Source organism: Pterocles gutturalis, unplaced genomic scaffold, assembly GCF_000699245.1.
Source record: "Pterocles gutturalis isolate BGI_N339 unplaced genomic scaffold, ASM69924v1 scaffold28645, whole genome shotgun sequence".
NCBI lineage: Eukaryota > Metazoa > Chordata > Aves > Pterocliformes > Pteroclidae > Pterocles > Pterocles gutturalis.
This window is the reverse complement of record NW_010146708.1, coordinates 9,313-10,396: the sequence shown is the minus strand read 5'-3', so window position 1 is coordinate 10,396 and position 1,084 is coordinate 9,313. Positions and strand designations below refer to the sequence as shown.

Below are 1,084 nucleotides of genomic sequence, written 5' to 3'. Positions count from 1 at the left end.
CTGTGGAGGGGAAGAGCTGTGGGTAGGGTCAAAAGAAAAGGAGCAGGAAGAAAAGAGGTGAGGAAGCAAGAGAGCAGACCTTGTTACTTAAAGACACACCTTGCATCTAGGATGTGGTTCCCTTTAGCAAGGAGAGCTGCTGCTCTCTGGCTTGGAGCCACCCACCCCAGGCAGGGCAGTCACATGGGGGCACTTGGGCTGTACCCAGCCCCCTGCCCCAGTCCCGGGGTCCTGCTGTCCTGTGCTGTCCCACCTGATTAAAAAGGGAGATGGGTGGATGCAGCGTAAGCATCCCAGACTGAGCAAGGGGAATCCACCCTCACGACGAGGTATGTACGTACAAGCAGTGCCCGAGGGGATACCTCCATGGGGCTGTATCTTGTTCTTGTCTTGATCACGGCCAGGGCTGTGCTCTGCCCCAGGGCTCTGGCCTGAGCCATCATGTTTGCAAACGTCAGGCTCAAAGTGTGCTATACAGTGAGGAGTCCTGGGAGACGTCTCCCAGGGAATGGAGGTTTGAGGGATGCTTGTTCCTCAGGCCGGGAGCTGTGCTTCTCCTTGCCTTCCCAGCACAGAGCTCTTGGGAGCTCAGAGTTAACACTGGTGTCTCAGGCAGTACATCAATAAATTACCAGTGGTGTCCTCAAAGAGAGAGCAGGACAGTTCCTGGCAGTGAGGAAGAGACAATCTGGCTTTCCCCAGACGAAGGGGAGGAGAGATCACTTTAAAATGCTAGACAGGGAGCTGTGTGTCTGCAAGGGCAGGCCTGGGCTACAGCAGACCTTCTGCCGTGACACCCAAGTGATGTTCTAAGCCTGACAAAGACAGGTCTGGAGCAGCATGCACGTGGTTTGGACACACATGCCAAGGGGTCACTCTCACCTGCTCTAGCTCCTTTTCTGCCTGCTGCAGGACCTGGGAAGCCAAGTCCCGTTGCAGGGCACTGAGGGAGCACAGTATCTGCCCCAAGAGCTGCAGAGCCGTCTGGTTGAACCGCGGGAGCTCAGCCACAAGCAGGGCGTTGATGGCCAGGTAGGTGTTCATGGCTGTCTCCTCATCATATGTCACACTGCCCATCTCGCTC

The 1,084-nt window shown here is 56.2% G+C and overlaps 1 protein-coding gene across 1 annotated transcript in view; it reads right to left on the bottom strand.

Moving 5' to 3' along the window:
• Positions 1 to 882: 882 nt before the first annotated feature.
• The window catches only part of ARHGEF37 (Rho guanine nucleotide exchange factor (GEF) 37), a gene marked incomplete at its 3' end in the record, with an annotated part of 7,289 nt that continues 7,087 nt past the window's right edge, over positions 883 to 1,084 (bottom strand). The window contains exon 9 of the mRNA XM_010085851.1: positions 883 to 1,081. Within this exon, the coding sequence (XP_010084153.1) occupies positions 883 to 1,081 (199 nt within the window). The remainder of the gene's footprint in view (positions 1,082 to 1,084) is intronic.